This window comes from Trichechus manatus, unplaced genomic scaffold (genome assembly GCF_000243295.1).
Source record: "Trichechus manatus latirostris isolate Lorelei unplaced genomic scaffold, TriManLat1.0 scaffold00227, whole genome shotgun sequence".
Classification (NCBI taxonomy): domain Eukaryota; kingdom Metazoa; phylum Chordata; class Mammalia; order Sirenia; family Trichechidae; genus Trichechus; species Trichechus manatus.
In genome coordinates, this window is record NW_004444163.1 from 1,538,116 (window position 1) to 1,557,059 (window position 18,944).

At 37.1% G+C, this 18,944-nt stretch overlaps 1 protein-coding gene across 1 annotated transcript in view; it reads right to left on the reverse strand.

Moving 5' to 3' along the window:
• Nucleotides 1-4,268: 4,268 nt before the first annotated feature.
• CRTAM (cytotoxic and regulatory T cell molecule) overlaps nt 4,269-18,944 on the reverse strand; it is a 38,321-nt gene continuing 23,645 nt past the window's right edge. The window contains exons 6-10 of the mRNA XM_023742973.1: nt 15,322-15,402; nt 12,483-12,566; nt 10,450-10,596; nt 7,345-7,431; nt 4,269-4,436 (exon numbers count right to left, since the gene is read on the reverse strand). Of these exons, the coding sequence (XP_023598741.1) occupies nt 4,432-4,436; nt 7,345-7,431; nt 10,450-10,596; nt 12,483-12,566; nt 15,322-15,402 (404 nt within the window). The 3' untranslated portion in view covers nt 4,269-4,431. The remainder of the gene's footprint in view (nt 4,437-7,344; nt 7,432-10,449; nt 10,597-12,482; nt 12,567-15,321; nt 15,403-18,944) is intronic.

An 18,944-nucleotide genomic window follows, 5' to 3' on the forward strand; every position in this document is an offset into this window, starting at 1 on the left:
TTATTTGTCTTTTTGTTGTAGAGGTGTTGGATTTTCTTGTAGATTTTAGAGATTAGACCTTTGTCTGACTTGTAATGTCTAAAAATTTTTTCCCAGTCCATAGGTTCTCATTTTACTGCTTTGGTGAAGTCTTTTGATGAGCACAAGTGTTTAATTTTCAGAAGATCCCGGTTATCTAGCTTATCGTCTGGAGTTTGTGTGCTGTTGGTTATGGTTTGTATCCTGTTAACGTTGTGTATTAGGGCCTCTAACATTGATCCTATTTTTTCTTCTATGAACTTTATAGTTTTTGGCTTTATATTGAGGTCTTTGATCCATTTTGAATTAGTTTTTTGTATATGGTGTGAGGTATGACTTCTGTTTCATTTTTTTTGCAGATGGCTATCCAGTTTTGCCAGCACCATTTGTTAAAAAGACTGTCTGTTCCCCATTTGATGGACTTTGGGCCCTTGTCGAAGATCAGGTGACTGTAGGTGGATAGATTTACATCTGAGTTCTCAATTCTGTTCCATTGGTCAGTGTATCTGTTGTCGTACCAGTACCAGGCTGTTTTGACTACTGTAGCTGTATAGTAGACTCTGAGGTCAGGTGGTGTTAGGCCTCCTACTTTATTTGTCTTCTTCTGTAATGTTTTACTTATCCGGAGCCTATTTCTTTTCCATATAAAGTTAAAGATTAGTTTTTCCATCTCATTAAAGAATGCTGTTGGTATTTGAATACAGATTGTATTGTATTTGTAGATTGCTTTGGGTAGAATTGACACTTTCACAATGTTGAGTCTACCTATCCATGAGCATGGTATGTTTTTCCATTTATGTAGGTGTCTTTTGGTTTCTTGCGGTAGTGTTTTGTAGTTTTCTTTGTATAGGTCTTTTACGTCCCTGCTTAGATTTATTCCTTTTTTTTTTTTTTAAGGGCTATTATAAATCGTATTGCTTTCCTGATTTTCTTTTCATAGTTCTCTTTATTGGTGTATAGGGATCCAACAGATTTTTGTATGTTTATCTTGTATCCTGCTACTTTGCTGAATCATTCTATTTTTTCAGTAGTTTTCCTGTGGAGTCCTTTCAGTTCTCTATGTATTGTATCATATCATCTGCAAATAGGAATAGTTTTACTTCTTCCTTACCAATTTGGATGCCCTTCATTTCTTTTTCTTGCCTTATCGCTATAGCTAGGACTTCCAGCACAATGTTAAATAGGAGTGTTGATAAAGGGCATCCTTGTCTTGTTCCCATTCTCAGGGGGAATGTTTTCAGCCTCTCTCCATTGAGAATGATGTTAGTTGTTGGTTTTGCATAGATGTCCTTTATTATATTGAGAAATTTCCCTTCTATTCCTATTTTATTGAGAGTTTGTATCAGGAATTGGTGTTGGACTTCGTTGAATGCCTTTTCTGATTGAGATGATCACGTGATTCTTTTGTTTTATTTATGTGGTGGACTACATTGATTGATTTTCTAATGTTACACCATCCTCGCATACCTGGTATGAATCCCACTTGGTCAGAGTGTATTATTTTTTTTTATACGATGCTGAATTCTATTGGCTAGAATTTTGTTGAGAATTTTTGCAACTATATTCAATTGAGATGTTTGTCTGTAATTTTCTTTTTGCCTGGTTTTGGTATCAGGGTTATGCTATCTTCATAGAATGAATTTGGAAGTATCCCTTCCTTTTCTATGTTCTGAAATTGTTTGAGTAGTACCAGTGTGAACTCTGCTCTGAATGTTTAGTAGAATTCTCCAGTGAAGCCCTCTGGGCCTGTACTTTTTTTTTGGTTGGGAGTTCTTTTTATTACCTTTTCAATCTCTTCTCTTGTTATGGATCTGTTCAGATTTTCAACCTCAGTTTGTGCTAGTTTAGGTAGGTAGTATGTTTCTAGAAATTTGTCCATTTCCTCTAGGTTTTCAAATTTGTTGAAATACTCTATTATGATCCTTCTTATTTCAGTTGCATCTGTTGTAATGTCCCCCGTTTCATTTCTTATTTGGGTTATTTGCATCCTCTCCTGTTTTTCTTTTGTTGATTTGGCCAATGGTTTGTTGATTTTGTTGATCCTTTCAAAGAACTGACTTTTGGTGTTGCTGATTCTTTCTATTGTTTTTCTATTCTGTATTTCATTTATTCCTGCTCTGATCTTTACTATTTCTTTTCTTCTGGTGGCTGTGGGCTTATTTTTCTGTTCTGTATTTGATTGAGTTGTATAGCTAACATTTTGATTTTGTCCTTTTCTTCTTTTTTGATGTGTGCATCTATTGCTATAAATTGAACTCTTAGCACTGCCTTTGCTGTGTCCCAAAGGTTTTGGTATGATGTGTTTCCATTCTTGTTTGATCTAGGAAATTTTTATTTCATTTTTTATTTCTTCTATTACTCAGTAGTTTTTAAGCAACGTGTTATTCAGTTTACATGTATCTGATTTGTTTTCTTGCTCTTCTTGTTATTAATTTCTACATTTATGGTGTTGTAATCAGAGAAGATGCTTTGTATTATCTCAGTGTTTTGGACTTTGTTGAGGGTTGCTTTGTGGCCTAAGATGTGGTCTATTCTGGAGAATGTTCCATGTGTGTTGGAAAAGAATGTATACTTTGCTGCTGTTGGGTACAGTGTTCTATATATGTCTATGAGGTCAAGTGGGTTGATTGTAGTCTTTTGGTCATCTGTATTTTTGTTCAGTTTCTTTCTAGATGTTCTGTCTGTTACCAACAGTGGTGTGTTGAAGTCTTCTACTATTATTGTGGAACTGTCAATTTCTCTTTTCAGTAGCACCTGAGTCTTGACTTCTAAATACCATTTTCCACTAAAAGGAACCAGAGCTTCTTGGAGTAATAGCTGATTCCAAGACCAGGGCAGGAAAATATAAGATGAACCTGGAACACCTTGTACCAGAAAGCAAGAAAGTTCTCTAAGATTGATGGGTACATATCAAAAGGACACAGAAGACAGCTTCCACAATTTGAGCATCAAATTAGTAATAAGTTTATTTGATAGTAACAGATTATAAACATATAAACATTAAATAACATAGGAAAGCTTGAGGTCATACAGATATAAATAAATGAATAACTTGAAAATTTGATGAGGAATAGGATATTTGCATATTTTAAAAGTATCTGCCCACAATGTTATTAATTTACAAAGGAAAATAGAGTAATTTTACAGTGGAGAAGTCTAGTAGGTACCACCTTAACAAGGTGATCAAAGTGACTATCACCAATAAAATGGGATAAATTGAAACCATGTACCACTTTATAGGCTACAATGAGATAAACATAACATCTCCTGTGATAGTCCTTTTAGAATTGCATAACTTGAATTTAATCATGAGGAAACACCTGATAAACCGAAAATGAGGGACAACATACAAAATAATTGGCCTGTAATCTTAAAAAAATGTTAGTTATGAAAGGTAAGGAAAGATTGAGGAACAGTTCCAAACTGAAGGAGACTAAAATGAAACAAGTGATTCTGAACTTGATCCTTCGGGACAATTGGAGAAACTGTTAGCAGAAATACACCAGTGTTGATTTCCTGATTTTGATGACTACATTGTGGTTATAGAAGAGAGTGTCCCTTGTTGGTAGACAATACACACTAAAGGATTTGGGGGGTGAGGAAGCATCCTGTTAGCTTACTTTCGAATGGTTCAGTGGAAAAAACGCTTTCTACTATCTTGGCAACTTTCTGTAACTTTGTGATTGTTCAGAAATCACATTAACACCAGAGTTTGCTATACCTTAAATAAACTGATTAAAAAAAAAAAAATGTCATAAGGTGAAAGTGACTTGGAATATAACCACTAGAAAGACAAATATGTAGTTTACTCTTTATTAAATAAAGTTTTTTTTTAAAGCATTCATTAGATCAATAAACAATAAATTATTTTTTTTATTTTGTACATGTTTTTGTATGAAGTGTCCAGGTAAACACTTGGTCTATCAGGATAGTTCATGTGATTTGGCAAGAAAATATAATCTTTGAGTCTACCTTGAACTAACTTCTTGGAGCTTGGGACATTCATGCTCATCAGACCCATTCATGATTATGTGTGTATATATATATGTATATATATAGGTGAAAATATGCACAGCAAAACATACGTCAACTCAACAATTTCTCCACGTACAATTTAGTCACATTGATTATATTCTATCCTTTTCCAAATTATCCACCACCATTAACATAAACTCACTACCTCCTAAGCTTCCCGTCTAATCTATGAGTTGCTGTTGTCAGTTTGATCTCACGTATATAGTTCTCTAAAACAGCACAATGCTTAAGCAGACATTCCTTACCAATTAAGCTAAACGACTGTTTAGACTCATTATTATGCACTGTTTCTCCCTGACACTGCAGGTGCTTGTTCCTCTTCATAAAGTCCATCTTTAAAGTAACCTCCTTGGAGTCAGACTCTTCTTTAGGTCCTTTTCATCCTAAAATTTGTTATTTGAAGATGAGAAGGAAAGAATAAAAAAAGATTTATTTATTTATTTTTTTTAAAGTAGTTTCGCTAGAACCTAGCATTTAAACAATTCTGTTTCCTTCACAGTAAGACATTAGCTGGTCACACTGACCCTGATCCACACAGCCTGATCCATTGAGGGGACAACGTGGCTGCCCTGGAATAATATTTCCTGTTGCAGGGGCACTACACAATATCCTCTAGTCTATGAGTGTGTGCCTTTTAATTGTCAGTGTTGTGCATCTCCCTCCCTCTTTGTTTTTGCTTTTCTGTGTAAAACTGTGTGATGTAGTTCATGCAGCTCTTAGGATGGGTAGTTAAAAGAAAAACATGTTGAAGATAAATATTTATTTTGAACAAAGTGGCACCCATTTACTCAAATCATTTTTATTGAGCAATATAGTTTCAGGTCATTATGTTAATGGATTCTAAAATCAAATGTAAAACTCACTGACGCATACAAATAGCCTGAATGCATTGCTGTATTCTAGTTTTTTACAAGTCTTGCTGTTGTTGTTTGCTGTCGAGTCGATTCTGACTCATAGCAATCCTATAGGGAAGAGTGAAACTACCCCATAGGGTTTCCTAGGCTGTAGTCTTTACAGGAGCAGATTACCAGGTCTTTTCTCCTATGGAGCACCTAGTAGGTTCGAACAACTGACCTTTTGGTTAGCAGCCAAGCACTTAATCATTGTGCCACCAAGGCTCTTTAAAGTCTTGCTACACAGATAATATACTAACAAACCCGAAATAAAATATACAGGCATTTCTACTATAAAGTCACTAACATATGTGTTGCTGATAGAAAAAACAACGTTACCTTCAGCAAAATTGCATCTTAAAGCACTTATGGGAGAAGGGGAGTCCCTGGGTGATGCAAAGGTTAGCATGCTTGGTTGCTAACTGAAAGCTTGGAGGTTTGAGGCCACACAGAGGTGCCTTGGAAGAAAGGCCTGGTGATCTACTTCTGAAAAATCAGCCACTGAAAACCCTATGGAGGACAGTTCTACTCTGACATAGATGGGGTCTCCAAAAGTAGGAATTGACTCTATGACAACTGTGTTTTTTTTTTTTAAATGGGAAAAGGGGCAGACCCCTCAAAACCTACACAGCCTTATAGACAGAGCACTAACTGAAGCTAGAGATGGCCCCAGAAGATATTTTCTAAATGTGCAAAAACAGTAGAGTTCAAGTGCTGCATTGAGAGTGCTGAGGCTAGGCAGATGGAAGTAGAGAGAGTGCAGCCTCTCCTGAGCCATGGCAGGCCCCTACCAGTTGTCCTAGAGTCAGCCCTGACTCATGGCAATCCCAAGTGTGTCAAAGTAAAACTGTGTTCCACAGGGTTTTCAATGGCTGATTTTTTGGAAGCAGATCACCAGGCCTTTCTTCTGAGGCACTATAGGTGGACTTGAACTTCCATTTTTTTGGTTAGCAGCTGAGTGCATTAACCATTTGCACCACCTAGGCTATCTTTCTGTGGGAGGGAGGCCTGAGTGCAGGTACTCATTTTAATGTTTTTAAAAGTTGAAATGCAAGGGATTCGACTTGTTTAACAGCTGAACTCAGGGCTTTTTCCTTTCCTACTAAAAGTTCTAACTCTACTTCTACTGTTTTTGTTTCCCTTGCCTATGAAAAACTGCATAAGAAGCAGCCCAACTTACACTTTACACTGACAACATTCTCCTGTTTGCCAGTTGAGTATGAGACGGCTGATGTTACAGAAACATGGGATGTTACGGAAACAGAACAGATTGTATATCCTTTACATACATTTTCCCTCCCACCCCTAGTTTTCACAGTCAGTTCCCTCGTGTCCCTCTGCTAGTACATCTATTGTTCTTTCCATTTCACACTCTACTAGATTAAAAAAAAAAAAAAAAAGAAGGCAATTGAAAAAGACAGGGGTCCTACACAAACCTCAATCAAACAAATAGAAAGGAGGGACGAAGCTCTTGCATTTCTTGCCACCCTCAGTAGATGGAATAAGTTATTTTGCATGGAGGGAATAAAAGGGTTGGAAAGTGGAATATTATTGTTTTACTATAGTTCTAATTTCTGCCTACTACATCTTTGTCAAGAACACACACACAATCTTCTTCCCATTTAGACTTTTTTCATTTTCCCTATATTTTTTGCTTGAGGAATTGCAATAAAGTCATCCAAAACACCTGCAACGTTTTTGCTTGAATTATTTAAACCTTGTATTAGTTTGGAGTCCCTGGGTGGTGTAAATGATTAATACGTTCAACTACTAAAAGAAAGGTTGGAGATTCGAGTACACACAGAAGTGCCTTAGAAGAAAAGCCTGGCATTCTACTTCTAAAAAAATCAGCCATTGAAAACCCGTGGAGCACAGTTCTTCTCTGACACACATGGGGTCACCATGTGTCAGAGTCAATTCGAAGGCAACTGTTTTTTTTTTCTTTCTTGTACTCATTTATTCAATATAAATTTATCAAACACTCAATTGGTGCCAGGCCCTATGATAGGAGAGAGTAAATCCAATTAATCACTGCCTGAAGGAGTATTGTGGTAGCTAAATCAAAACACCAAAAATTACAGCACAGTGTGGGAAGTGCATCACTGATAAAGTGTATAGGACATGTGGAGCCCAGGAGGAGCATGCAGGCCAGGGATTGTGCCTGTGTGTGTGACAGCTGGGGCGTCAAGGGTGGCTTCCCAAGAAGGCGTAACTTCAGCTGCATGAACTTAACTGCTAAGTTATGTTTATTGAAATGCTCTCCCTTAAGTTTTGCAAGATGATTTAGGAGATTGATTTTCTCGTGCTAAAAACCAAACTTTCATTTTTACCCTCCCTCTTACAGGCAACAAATTAATGAACCTTATTTTTTAAATCTCAGGTCATACAGTTTACTCACTTTGGCCATTTTTGTCTTGGGATGATGGTTCTTCAGTATTTGACCTAGATTTGTTACTGTCCACTATGTGACCTGAAATTTCAATTTCTACAAGAAAAGAAAATTAAGTTACTAATTTCTGGTGTCACAGACATCATCTGGAGCCCTGGCGGCACAGTGGTTAAGAGATTGGCTGCTAACCAAAAAGTTGGCAGTTTGACTCCACCAGCCACTCCTTGGAAACCCTATGGGGCAGTTCTATTCTGTCTTATAGGGTCGCTATGAGTTGGAATCGACTGGAAGGCAATGGGTGTAGACATCATCTATATACAGAAATGTATGTTTGGATAAGATGACACCTCTGTTATTGTACTATAATAGACTTACCACTCCTCCTCTCATACTCCATGGCTTCATTAATTCAAAGAATCATTTTGGAATCTTTTCTATGATTCCTTCAGGCACTATATGCTAGGCAGTATAAGAGTTGTGGAAAGTCTAAATGATAGCAGATTAGAATCAAGTATTGTTCTCCAGGAAGGAACAACTCAAGTAGTCGTTAAAGAACTCTTGGGGTGAAGCATTAATGGGAGATTTTGAAAGAACACTATGATATTTGCTTATTGTGTAGGTACAGCTAAAAAGTCAGACCCTGTCATTGGGTCTATTTATGATGTGTATGCTGAATATCTAGAGTGACTGATATTAGACTAGGAGAAGTGGTACATTTAAGAGGGTCAGAGCTATTAAAAGACACGATACTTTGCCTTGGGGCACAATCAGTTCTCTGTCACTGGAGGTGCCTGAGCCACATGTAGCAGGATCAGCACTGTCCTATGTGCACTATGATGTGAACCTCACGTATAATTAAAAATTTTCAAGTAGCCATGGTAAAAATGGAAAAAAGCAGGTGAAATTAATTTAGTAATATGTTTTATTTAATTCAGTAGATCCAAAAGATTATTATTAGATAGCCAACAATTTTCGTGTGTTGTGTGTATGTATACCGAGTGTTCAAAATTCGGTGTGTATTTACACTTACAGCACAACTCAGTAGGGACTAACTACATTGCAAGTGCTCAATAGCCATATTGTGGTTACTTATCGGCTAGCACAGGGTTGGATAATGACTCAGAATTAAAGAAGGGATTTAATCCTGGCATACGTTTATGGAATGAATTGAGTGGATGGTTATTCTGTGTAAATTCTAAGTTCCCTTCCAGCTTTGACATGTGTTGGGTATATGCATTTTAATAGGTATCTCCCATGCTAGCTAAATAATATATATTTTTTGTTTGTCTCCAATGATAACTTTTTAATCAAAATGCAGATAAAAATTACTATTATTATAGCCAGCCACCACCCAGTTCTTCTGGTATCATGGCAAAGGAGCAGTTGTTCATGGAGGCAAATAGTGACAAATTCCATATTCTCTTCTTATTCCTGACTCTTCTTTTTTCTCTGTTGCTCCAGGGGAATAGAGACCAACCAATTGTTGTGCCTTGGATGGCTGCTTGCAAGCTTTTAAGACCCCAGGTACTACTCAATCAACTAGGAGATAGAACAGAAGCACTAAACACATTATGAGGGCAATTAACTGGGACGCCCCATGAAACCATGAACTGAACCTCCACACCAAGGAACCAAATCCCCTGAGGCGTTTGGTTCTACATAAACAGGCTCAGCAGCTGATCTTTTTTTTTTTTTTTTTTTGGATCATTATTGTAAATACATCTATCACACATCTTTTGCCAGTTTAACTTTTAACAGGTGTACAACTTATTGACTGCAATCAAATGGAGAAAAAGGTAGAACAGAATTTCAAATTCTCATGGACTCCAGACTTTCTGCAGCCATGGAGGGTAGAGAAACCCCTGAAATGATTGCCCTGACATTATCTTTAAACCTTAAACCAAAAATATCCCCTGAAGTCTTCTTAAAGCCAAATAATAGTTTAGTTTAACTAGTAAAGAATGTCTGCCTTGAGCATTGTGCTGTCTTAAGATCTATCTATATGGGATCAAATTGACAGCAGCAACTGGAAAGATTAGATAGGAACCTCGGGGCAGTGAGTTTACGTTAATGGGGGACAACAATTCAGAAAATGAGGGTGAGCATGGTGGCACAACCCAAAGAATGTAATCAATGTCACTAAATGGTACATGTAGGAGACTGTTGAACTGGTGTATGTTTTGCTGTGTATTCTCACCAACAAAATAAGTAAAATTTAGAGAAAAATTACTATTATGATAGAGTAAGGTTGAGTGGGTTCTTGCAAAGTAGGAATGAAATGGAAACAGTCTATTATATTCAACATTTGCTCAGTCATCCCTAGAATACGAACTCCTTGAGAGCATAGACTTGGTGTGTCCTGTTGACAGATACGTCCCCAGTGCTTGTAACAGTAGCTGGCAGACAGTAGGTGCTCAACAAATGTTTATTCAATAAATTAATGAATGAGCTCTCTACTTTGTATCCTTCTGTGAATAGAAGCTGCTAACTTAATGCTAATTCCCAGAGCTACTCTAGTTTCTCTTGGTTATAAACTCTTTGACTATAAACCAAAAATCAAACCCATTGCCGTCAAGTTGATTCCAACTCATAGTGACCCTATAGGATAGAGTAGAACTGCTCCATAGGATTTCCAAGGCTATAATCTTGATGGAAGCAGACTGCCACCTATTTCTCCCAGGGAGATGCTGCTGGTTTTGAACTGCTGACCTTTCAGTTAGCAGCTGGGCGCTTTAACCACTGTGCCACCAGGGCTCCCTGCTTTGACTATAAAACAACAACAACAAAACCAAACCCATTGCTGTTAAGCTGATTCCGACTCATAGCAACACTACAGGACGGAGTAGAACTGCCCTATAGGGTTTCCAAGGAGCGGCTGGTGGATTTGAACTGCTGACCTTTTGGTTAGCAACTGTAGCTCTTAACCACTGGATCACCAGGGCTCCTCTTTGACTATAGCCCCCTGGAAATTCAGATCCCGAGTTTTACTGGAAAATAACTGGTTCCTTGAGTGACAACACTTATCAAATGGACTGCGCAGCCTCTATCGGGAAAGCTTTAATTGGAAGTTGTTTCGGCATCCTGTAGCCTCCATCAGGCTCACTGCCCACTCACCTTTTTTCCATATCACATGTGCTTTCCGCAGCTTCATTATGAAGAGCTGGACAATGATGAGGAGTGCCAACATGAGAAGGGACACGAGACTGAGCAAGATTATGCCACTTTTCCTACTCATTAATCCTATAGACTTGGATTTCTCTTCTATAACAGAAACAAAAGGATTTTAGACAGTTTTTTTTTTTTATTTAATCACTGAGGAATACATACATTACTTTGAAAATGCAGTGTAGGCTGATGGGCAGTTCAGATGAAGAGATGAGGGGGAGATTTACTGCGAAGGTAAAGAGGCTCATATTGTTCATTCTCTGAGAAAAGCTAACAGACAAACAAAGCAATGCTGTGGGATGATTTGAAAATGATCTTTAAGTTACATAGATATTGAGCCAGTTAATTTTCATTTCTGCAGAAAGCTTGCAAGAAGATTGACTTAAATTACAGTCACAGGAGTCCAATTAGTCATAAGGAATGATTTCTTAGCCAAGTGTGATTAAGTTACAATACAAATTGTTAAGAAGCTTGGAATATTAGCCAAGTAAAATGAGAATTCATTTATTTTGGCTAGGTTCAATGTGGTCCTACATAAAGGTATTTGGGATAAACTAGATGAACTCTCAGAGGTCTTTCTGAACCTAGATTCTATGGACTGTCGTTTTGTTGAATATCCTGGTTCCTTCCTTTCAGCCACAAGCAATTTAGGAGTGCCGGTTGTGTGTAGAACTCCATGCATGAGACATAATCCTTACATTTTAGTGGAAGTTCTCTGTTCATGTAAATAACTGAACTAATGAAAACAAACAACAGTAAGATATGCTAAATGCTAGATTCATCAGTGTAGTTTATACAATAATGTGTTCAAGCACTCAGGCAGAAATGGTCCCTGAGGGCTGAGTTAGTGGAGAAAGTTTTCAGTGAAGATGTTGGCTTTGAAGAGGGGAGCAGGAAGAAGGAGAGAAGTGATGAGGTCTCTCCTTCCATCAGAGGCAGTTAGGATAAATGACAGCCGTACAATAGAAATGGGATGATGTTTTCAGAGAAAAATGTGGATCTATGTAGGGACTGCTTAGAGATGGGACTGCAGAGGTGGCGGTGGAGGGACTGCAAGGGTGGCAGTGGAGGGACTGCAGCAGTGGTGGTGGAGGGACTGCAGGGGTAGGCAGTGGAGGGACTGCAGAGGTGGTGGTGGAGGGACTGCAGAGATGGCAGTGGAAGGACTGCAGGGGTTGGTGGTGAAGTTTTGCTGTTCAGACTCTTTGTTGTGGACTGTGGGAAGCCTTAGAAGTTTTCTGAATACAGACGTGAAGGGGTCTTTGACCATAGCGTGTCAAAAACCGACCAGATGAAGAGAAACTGAAATCGTATTACTTCATGCATGAGATGATGAGCGTCTTGAATAGGGTAGTGGCAGAAATAATGAACAAAATACCTGAAAGAAAAGACTCAAAAGTCCTTGGAAACTGACTGAAGAGGCAAGAGTGTAGGATGACCACAAGGTTTTGGGCTGTGTGATGCCTTGGACTAGCTGATTTTGTGGAAGAAAGATGCTATTTTGTTTCTAGCAATGTTGAGTTTGAGTTGAAGGCAGAATATTCAGCTAGAGATATTTAGAAAATGGAATGAAACAGGGACTAATGCTCAGGAGAATGTTCTGGAAATACAGGTACAAAACGTTCTGCTTAGTAGCAACAGGGACAATCTTGAGAACAGATAAACTCTTCAAGAGAGGAAAGAACAGAGGATGGAGAAATAAACTCAGAAGCATCTGCCTTTAAGAAGCAGGAGGAAGAAGTGGAGTTAGCTGAAAGACAAAGAGGAGTGGTTAGCAACAAAGGAACAGGATGAGGCAGAGTATGTCAAGGAAGCCAGGGAGACAATTAGGTCAAGAAGGGACAAGGGAGTGATTAACTAGCCAATCATGTCTATAGGGCAGAAATGTCAAGAAAAACGAGTACTGAAAAAGGCCATTGGGCTTATTGATTAAGAGGTTAAAATGTCGAGTGTTTATTCTAAATGCAGTGGGTCGCACTTACTAGTGGTCAAGTCAGGGTCTTGAATGGTTCCTTCTTCCTTTTTCTTGTCATTTTCTGATATAGTGGAAATTTTCATTATTGTGACTAAGGTGAAAGAAAGCAAGACATGATGTGTACACAATATATACATATATCATATATATGTGTCACTATATCTATCTGCCTATATAGATAGATATAGATACATACTGCAGAAGAAAGATGTGGCAATCTGCTTCTGTAAAGATTACAGCCTTGGAAACCCTGTGGGGAAATTCTATTCTATCCTATAGGGTTGCTATGAGTCAGATTTGACTCGATGGCAATGGGTTTGGTTTTTCGGTTTGGGTGTATATATATACCAAAACCCAGCTGCTGTCAAGTTAGCTCTGACTCATGGTGACCTCATGTGTGTCAGAGCAGAACTGTGCTCCATAGGATTTTTAATGGCTGATTTTTCAGAAGTAGGTCACTAGACCTTTCTTACAAGGTGCCTCTGTGGACTCCAACATCTAACCTTTGGATTAATTGTTTCCACTACCCAGGGATTCTCTATCTATCTATAGTCTTCCCAAAGCAGCTTGAGAAATGAAAAAAAGTGATCCACCTTAAAGAGCAACAAGGTCATTTTTGAAATAATTTCTTAGCAAAAATAATTGCAAATGGCCAGACTTGCTTTGCTTTTTTTTTTAAGGTAAACATTTCTTGAACGCTTACTCTGTGCTAGGCCTTGTACCTCAGCGCTTAGAAAGCAGAGGATTAGGACAGCTAGGTAAGTTGCCAGAAGTCCAACATCAAGTCAGTGGCAAAGCCAATACTGAAACTCTGTTTGTTTGTTTTTTTAACTCCAGAGCCCAAATTTTAAACCATTATATTCTGCTAAGTATACAATACTTCCTTCCTGAATCAGGCCTACTAGGGAGAAGGATGCTTCAAGATAACAACTGAACATTGAGGAATGGCATTCTGGCTTTGTGAATAGAGAACCTAGGTCTGAAATGCACAAAGCAATGATTTGTACGTTGAGAAATAGGCTCAGTTATCGTTCAAACCTATGGTTGCCTTCCCTTAGAAGTGGGACGTACTATAAAATTTTTGCTAGACAAGAAAAATTATAAAAATAAGAGCTCTTTTTTTGCTTACCTTCCCTATTTTCTGTTTTTTCCCCCTCTGTGGTCTCTTGCTTTATAGCCCGCTGCACAGCGCCACTAGGTGGCCCCCAAGAGGAATGAATCCACCCATTCTTTTACTGAAAATAGGTACTATTAACAGTAATAAAACTATAGAAATTGAAAGCTGAAAGAATTTTAGAAACCATATTTTTTCAAATCTTCTGCTACACATGAAAAATCAGAGCAGAAAATTGAGTTGTTCAGTAGTGGTGTAAACCAGTTTAAAGACAACTAGATTCTAAACACCTTTAAAAAGATGGGATTTTACAAGCAAGTGATATTCTGTTCCACTTTATAGTATTTTCAATTTCCATTGCTAGTCAACTGTATGGTACACATTGTATTTATGAGAGTTTAAAAAACCCCAAACATTCACTTCTAAATATTATTACAAAAAAAAAAAAAAAAAACTAAAAAACCCCACCCCAAAACCGTTGCCATCAAGTTGATTCTGACTTATCGCAACCCTATAGGGCAGAGTAGAACTGTGCCATAGAATTTCCAATGCTGTAATCTTTATGGAAACCGACTGCCACATTTTTCTCCTGCAGAGCAGCTGGTGGGTTGAAACTGTTGACCTTTCGGTTAGCAGCCGAGCGCTTAACCACTGTGCCACCAGTGTTCAGGATACAAAATCAAATGAAAAATATGATATGATATTCAGAACTATGAACGTGATAATGATATGAAAGCATTTATCCCACCAAAGGAAATTATTATAGAGACACTCTATGAAACGGAACATGTAGAAATTTATGCCTTTCTGGATGAGGCTGTCTTGCTCAAAGCATCATAACAAATTCATTCATTATTGTTCATCGTTCATTCATTCCGCATTTCTGAGCACCTACTATTGCTAGATACCATGCCAGGTAAAATACAAAGATAAATATATGATCACTGCCCAAAATTAATCATCTAAGTTTTCTAAATTTTCCTGCATTCACATTTCAGTCCCATCACTGAAAATGGTCTGAATGTAATCAATGTCACTGAATTGTATGTGTAAAAAATGTTGAACTAGCAAATGTTTTGTTATATATATTTTTACACACTAAAACAAACAAAAAGATCTGGGTGCTTGACAACCAAATAACTAACGTGCCTTCAAAGATGATTTTGTTATTCACTGACAAAGAACTCCAAATCTCCGGATCCTGCTACTTTGCTCTTTATTTTGTGTTTGGTCTGTTCTAGACAGCAAAACAAACAAACCCGTCTTCCCATAAATGAATTTAACCTTGCCGTTTACTTCAGAGGAAGGTCAAATGTCACAATCAGAAAAAAAATATTTTTCTTATCATGACTTTGACTTCATATGTATTTTTATTCAATATATATGTTTATATACATTTATTATGTTATATATACTCATATACACGTATGCATATATATAGATCACATTTTAAATACATATATTTAAAATATATATATATTCCCCCTTAAGGAGCAAAATAGCACTGAACCTACAAGGCATCATGTTATCCTGAAGCCTATCCCATTTCTGATGCACCACTACTCCAAGAGCACCATAAAGCTTGAGCCAGTTGGAGGGGGTCCCATGTGGTCTTTAATAAAAATTAAAATAAAAAAAATACTCTTAAAAATTAGATTTGGAAATGTGACCTTCCCAAGGAGGCATGCTTTAAAAAAAAAAAAAAAAAAAAATTGACGATTCAGACACTTACCAGCACCGGTGGAATACTGAGGGCTTTGAGAGGATGCAGAGCTTGCCTTCTGAGTATCTGAAATGTCTTCTTGATCAGCAACTAGGAAAGGAGAAAAGCAAAATTCCGCAACTACGGAGAGCAATTTTACCCAAGTTGTGCTTGGTAAAATAGATTTGAGAATGTATCTGGTTGATACCTGCTTGTGGAGGTTTTGCAGAAACCTAAGAGCTATGTGTTCTGCAGCTCTTTCTCTGGTTTTTATATCTATGTCCTAGTGCTGCGTTTGGCAGGAGGCAAAGGGTATTCACTATGTCTGTCTGTATCCATCTATATCCGATCGTTCCTCTGTCCATCCGTCCATCCTTCCATCCATTTGTGTGTCTGTCTCTCTGTCTACCCATTCACATATCTACCTTCCTATTTATTAGTCAGAATTCCTGGGTGGTGCAAATGTTTAACAGGCTTGCCTGCTAACTGAAAGGTCGGAGGTTGGAGTCCATCCAGAGGTGCCTCGAAAGAAAAGCCTGGCCATCTACTTCTGAATAATCAGCCATTGAAAACCCTATGGAGCACAGTTCTATTCTGACACACATGCGGTTCCCCTGAGTCAAAAACATTAGAGGAATGTAATGTAGACTATAAGGTTAAAATGAGCTGTGCGACCACAAATATGCCAGAGAATATTGAAGAAAGAAAAAAGCAACGACAATGAAAAGAGAGAAGAGCTTAAAAGCTAGCTAAATAGAAGTGCTGGAAGCAAATTATAAAAACAGCATAATATGGGAAATACTGGAGACAAATAGAGTCAAGTTTATCAATAATAAGATCTTTCAGCACAGTGTATACTATGCTGATATAGCTAATTATATATTTATGTACAAAACTAGGGTGTGTGTATGTATATACACACATATATATAGTTTTTATTTAAACTAGAGTTTGTTTTTATTTTGATTTATTCTCTCAATTGACAAGCTGATAAATAGATGTGTTTAGACTGAATGTTGTTTTGATTAGGTGGATACCAGTGAGACATGATTTTCTTCCCTAGTCTATCAGAATGTTATAGACCTGTGCTGTCCAATACAGTAGCCACAGGCTATGCGTTAAATATTTAAATTAATTAAAATTGAATAATATTAAAAAATGTTTTCCCTCAGTTTCACTAGCCACATTTCAAGTGCTCAGTAGGAAAATTCTGATTTTGGAAACCTTGTATCCACCACCATGTGCTTGACAGCTTCCCAATATGTAAGACTTTTCTGATGAGATTGGTGATGATATTAATATGAATGTGCTTTTGATATTGAAGTGTGTCAACATTTGAAAGGACTGCACAACTCAGTGAACCAATACCTTCCAAATGACCAACGCGTAATGTTATAAAATCATTCATTCGAAGGGCAAGAGAACTCAATGGATTTTAATGTATCAGAGTATGAAAAATGTATTGATAGGCTGTCAGAGTCCATATTGCAACTAACCTTTAAGAAACCACTTCTTGTCAAGTTTCGTGTACTGTAGTATCAAAGAAGAATATCCACAATTATCTGAAAAGTCTATTAAAATATTCTTCCCTTCCAACTATGTATTTGTGTGAAGCTGAATTTTTAGAATATACCTCAAGCAAAGCAACACATTGCAAGAAATAGAATGTAGAAGTTATGAGAACTATCCATCTTCTATTAAGCCAGGCATTAAAGGGATTTCCAAAAATGTAAAAACAATGCCATTTTTCTCACTAATTTTTTTGGTATTGTAAAATATGTTTTTTTCCCCACAAAAATATGTGATTTCTGTTAATATGTAATGGGTTTATTATTTTTAAATAAATTAATAAATACTTAAAATTTTTCTCAGTTTTAATTTCCAATGGGTAAATATTGACAGATATAACACAAAAATATAAGTTATTTGAGGTTCTCAATTATTTTTAAGAGTGTAAAATTTCCTGAAACCAAAACATTTGAGAACTATTGCTATAACCTTTTTGTATTCCATTCCCAGATAAGTAATAGGAAACCTAGGTTGCTCATTTGTAATACTAAAATGATGACATAAATTATTTCAAAGGTAGTCTAATCTCTTCCTGTTGTTCTGTTCTCCTTCAAGCATCACACTGTCAGCTTTTAAAAGAAAGGCTGTCTTTACTCAGACATGGTGCTTGTATGATCCCCATTTCCTCCAGGTCCTGCCTTACAGAGAATGTGGAGATGGAAGGGGTCAGAATCCTTACTTTACAAGTTAGGACTTGTTTTTTAAGGTGTTTTAAAGTATTTTTAAATGTTTACTTGTAAATGATTTTTAAAGGGTTTTAAATTTTTGCATCTTCAGCAATTTTTAAACTAATTGGAAATTAGTTTTGTAATATTTATATTTTCCATAAACATTTGTAATATCTGTATGTCAATGTAGTAGCTCACCAAAGGATAAAAATAATAAGCAAACAGAAGTCACCAACAGCTGATAGTGGAGTTCTGCTTTGAAGACCTGTTGGTGATCTAACAGTGGATGCCAGATAATCTATAGCTAGATCATAAACAGAAGTCAAGTCTTAATTTATTATTATTATTAAAAACATTTTGTAGCTATGATTTTGAATCACGGGTAACTATTGTTGTGAAGGAGGAGAAATTGCAATTTTTCCCCTCAGTCATAATTTTTGTAGATGACTTGAACGATTGCTGAAAAGTCAAAATATCTGTTTTTTCCATATTGTTGGTTCTTTTATTTAAGAATCTGAATGTCTTGGAAAACATTTGACAGATAAAGTCTTATTTTGCCTTTGGTAATCCTCTCCACAGCCCCTATGCTCCATTCCACAGATGAGGTGGAAGGATGAGGTTTTGTAAGACTATGGTGCAGTCCGGTGGGTTATGGGTGCTTGAGGCTTCTAATGCAGCTGGCTCAAGAACTATTGTTGGTTTGATGAGAAAGTGACCTGTGGAAAGCATGTGGCAGCGAGAAGGGCAGGAGAACCACAGCAATAGCTCCCATGGGACAGCGCATCAACTTTCCAACAGCGACTTTCTAGTAAACAACTTCACCCTTAACACATGCCTTTGCTTATCAGCTATTTCATTTAATAAAAGAGATTTCTCAGTAAATACATCAGCATCCAACATTTTCCTCCTTCACTAATGTGAGTGGTTGCTTGTACTTTGGGAATCTCTTTTAACACTGAGAAGAACCTTATAAGACCATGAAGCTCCTACTAATTACAGAGTGCTAATACATGACTCACGATTCATGCTACTTTTTACAGGAGACCCCTTGGCTCAAAGAGTCTTACATAGTTCTACAATTTTTTTTGTTGGACTTTTGGAGAAGGAGTTATAGAACACAGATTTTGAAAATAGATGTGAGCCCTCTTCACATTTAATATTTCATGTTTTAAATGGTGATCTGCTCAGGGTATTAAAATGGTTAAACTAAAATCTTCAAAACAGCCATAAAAAAATAAATCTTATAAAATTAAATAGTAACCATGAAGAGTAACCATGTCTTGATGTGACTGCATGAGTATTTTCTATTAATATAAAACAATATGGACAAGTTTAGATTTATTTTAGTTAGTGTTATCTCCTTTTGGGTCAAGTACAAAGACGCAGTATGCTTTATCTGATCTCTCCAAATACATG